This window comes from Phaethon lepturus, unplaced genomic scaffold (assembly GCF_000687285.1).
Source record: "Phaethon lepturus isolate BGI_N335 unplaced genomic scaffold, ASM68728v1 scaffold34754, whole genome shotgun sequence".
In the NCBI taxonomy this organism is placed as follows: Eukaryota; Metazoa; Chordata; class Aves; order Phaethontiformes; family Phaethontidae; genus Phaethon; species Phaethon lepturus.
Window position 1 is genome coordinate 869 of NW_010534605.1, and position 983 is coordinate 1,851.

The 983-nt window shown below is 61.5% G+C and overlaps 1 protein-coding gene across 1 annotated transcript in view; it reads left to right on the forward strand.

The window, feature by feature from the left end:
- STUB1 (STIP1 homology and U-box containing protein 1, E3 ubiquitin protein ligase) overlaps positions 1–983 on the forward strand; it is a gene marked incomplete at its 3' end in the record, with an annotated part of 2,311 nt that overhangs the window by 713 nt on the left and 615 nt on the right. The window contains exons 4-5 of the mRNA XM_010285584.1: positions 552–608; positions 775–891. Of these exons, the coding sequence (XP_010283886.1) occupies positions 552–608; positions 775–891 (174 nt within the window). The remainder of the gene's footprint in view (positions 1–551; positions 609–774; positions 892–983) is intronic.

Here is a 983-nt window from a genome sequence, read left to right on the forward strand (position 1 = left end):
TCGTGAGCTGGGGGGCGGGGGCTACTTCCTCGTCCCATCCTCATCCCCGTGCCCTGCTGCGGCTGTGCAGGAAAAAGGCAGGAGACGCTAGGGCAGAGCTTCTCAGCTTTCATTTTGTGGCTGGAGCTGCTGTTGCAGGGCTTTTGTGTACCCCCGTGACAGCTACCCCTGCTCTGTCACCTCTTGGCCCAGCCCGGCAGCGCCGGCGCCTGCTTGTGCTCCCCCAGCTGCTGTAGCTGTTGTTGTTCTCTGAGGGCTGTGCAATGCGAGTGGCTCTCGGCCACGTGTGGGTCTGGGTGCTGGCCCGGCCCAGGGGACTAATCCTGGGATAAAAATAGCCCCAGAAAGGAAGGTTATTTTTAAGCTGGATCACTCCTGTCACACGAGTGCCGGCCGGGGGCTGCAAAGGGAGAGGGGCCACGGAGGCTCTGCCACCTCATCTATGCCTGCCCCAGCCCCCCTGGGGTGGGAGGCTTGGGGGCTCTCTCCCTGGGGACCCGTAGCCCCTGTACACCGGCATCCCCTCATCCTTAAGGCCTTTTATCTTTCAGGACAAATACTTGGCGGACATGGATGAGCTATTCTCTCAAGTGGACGAGAAGAGGAAGGTGAGTGTGCCCCAGCCCTGCGCTCTCGTCTCTCCCCAGCCAGAGCTGCTCATGCAGACTCTTCCCTGCTTCCCCCTTGGAGCCGGTGCCACCTCCCAGCCCTCTTTTTTTTTGATGCTGGGCTCACCTAGCCCCTCCTGACCCAGCTCCGCTTCTCTCGAGCCAGAAGCGGGACATCCCTGACTACTTGTGCGGGAAGATCAGTTTTGAGCTGATGCGAGAGCCCTGCATCACGCCCAGCGGCATCACCTACGACAGGAAGGACATCGAGGAACATCTCCAGGTACTGCTGGGCTGGGGGGCAGCGGGGGCTTCCCAGGACCTTGCCCGCAGTCCTCCTCTGCCTGGCTTCTGCCCTGGGCGTAAAGGCAGCTG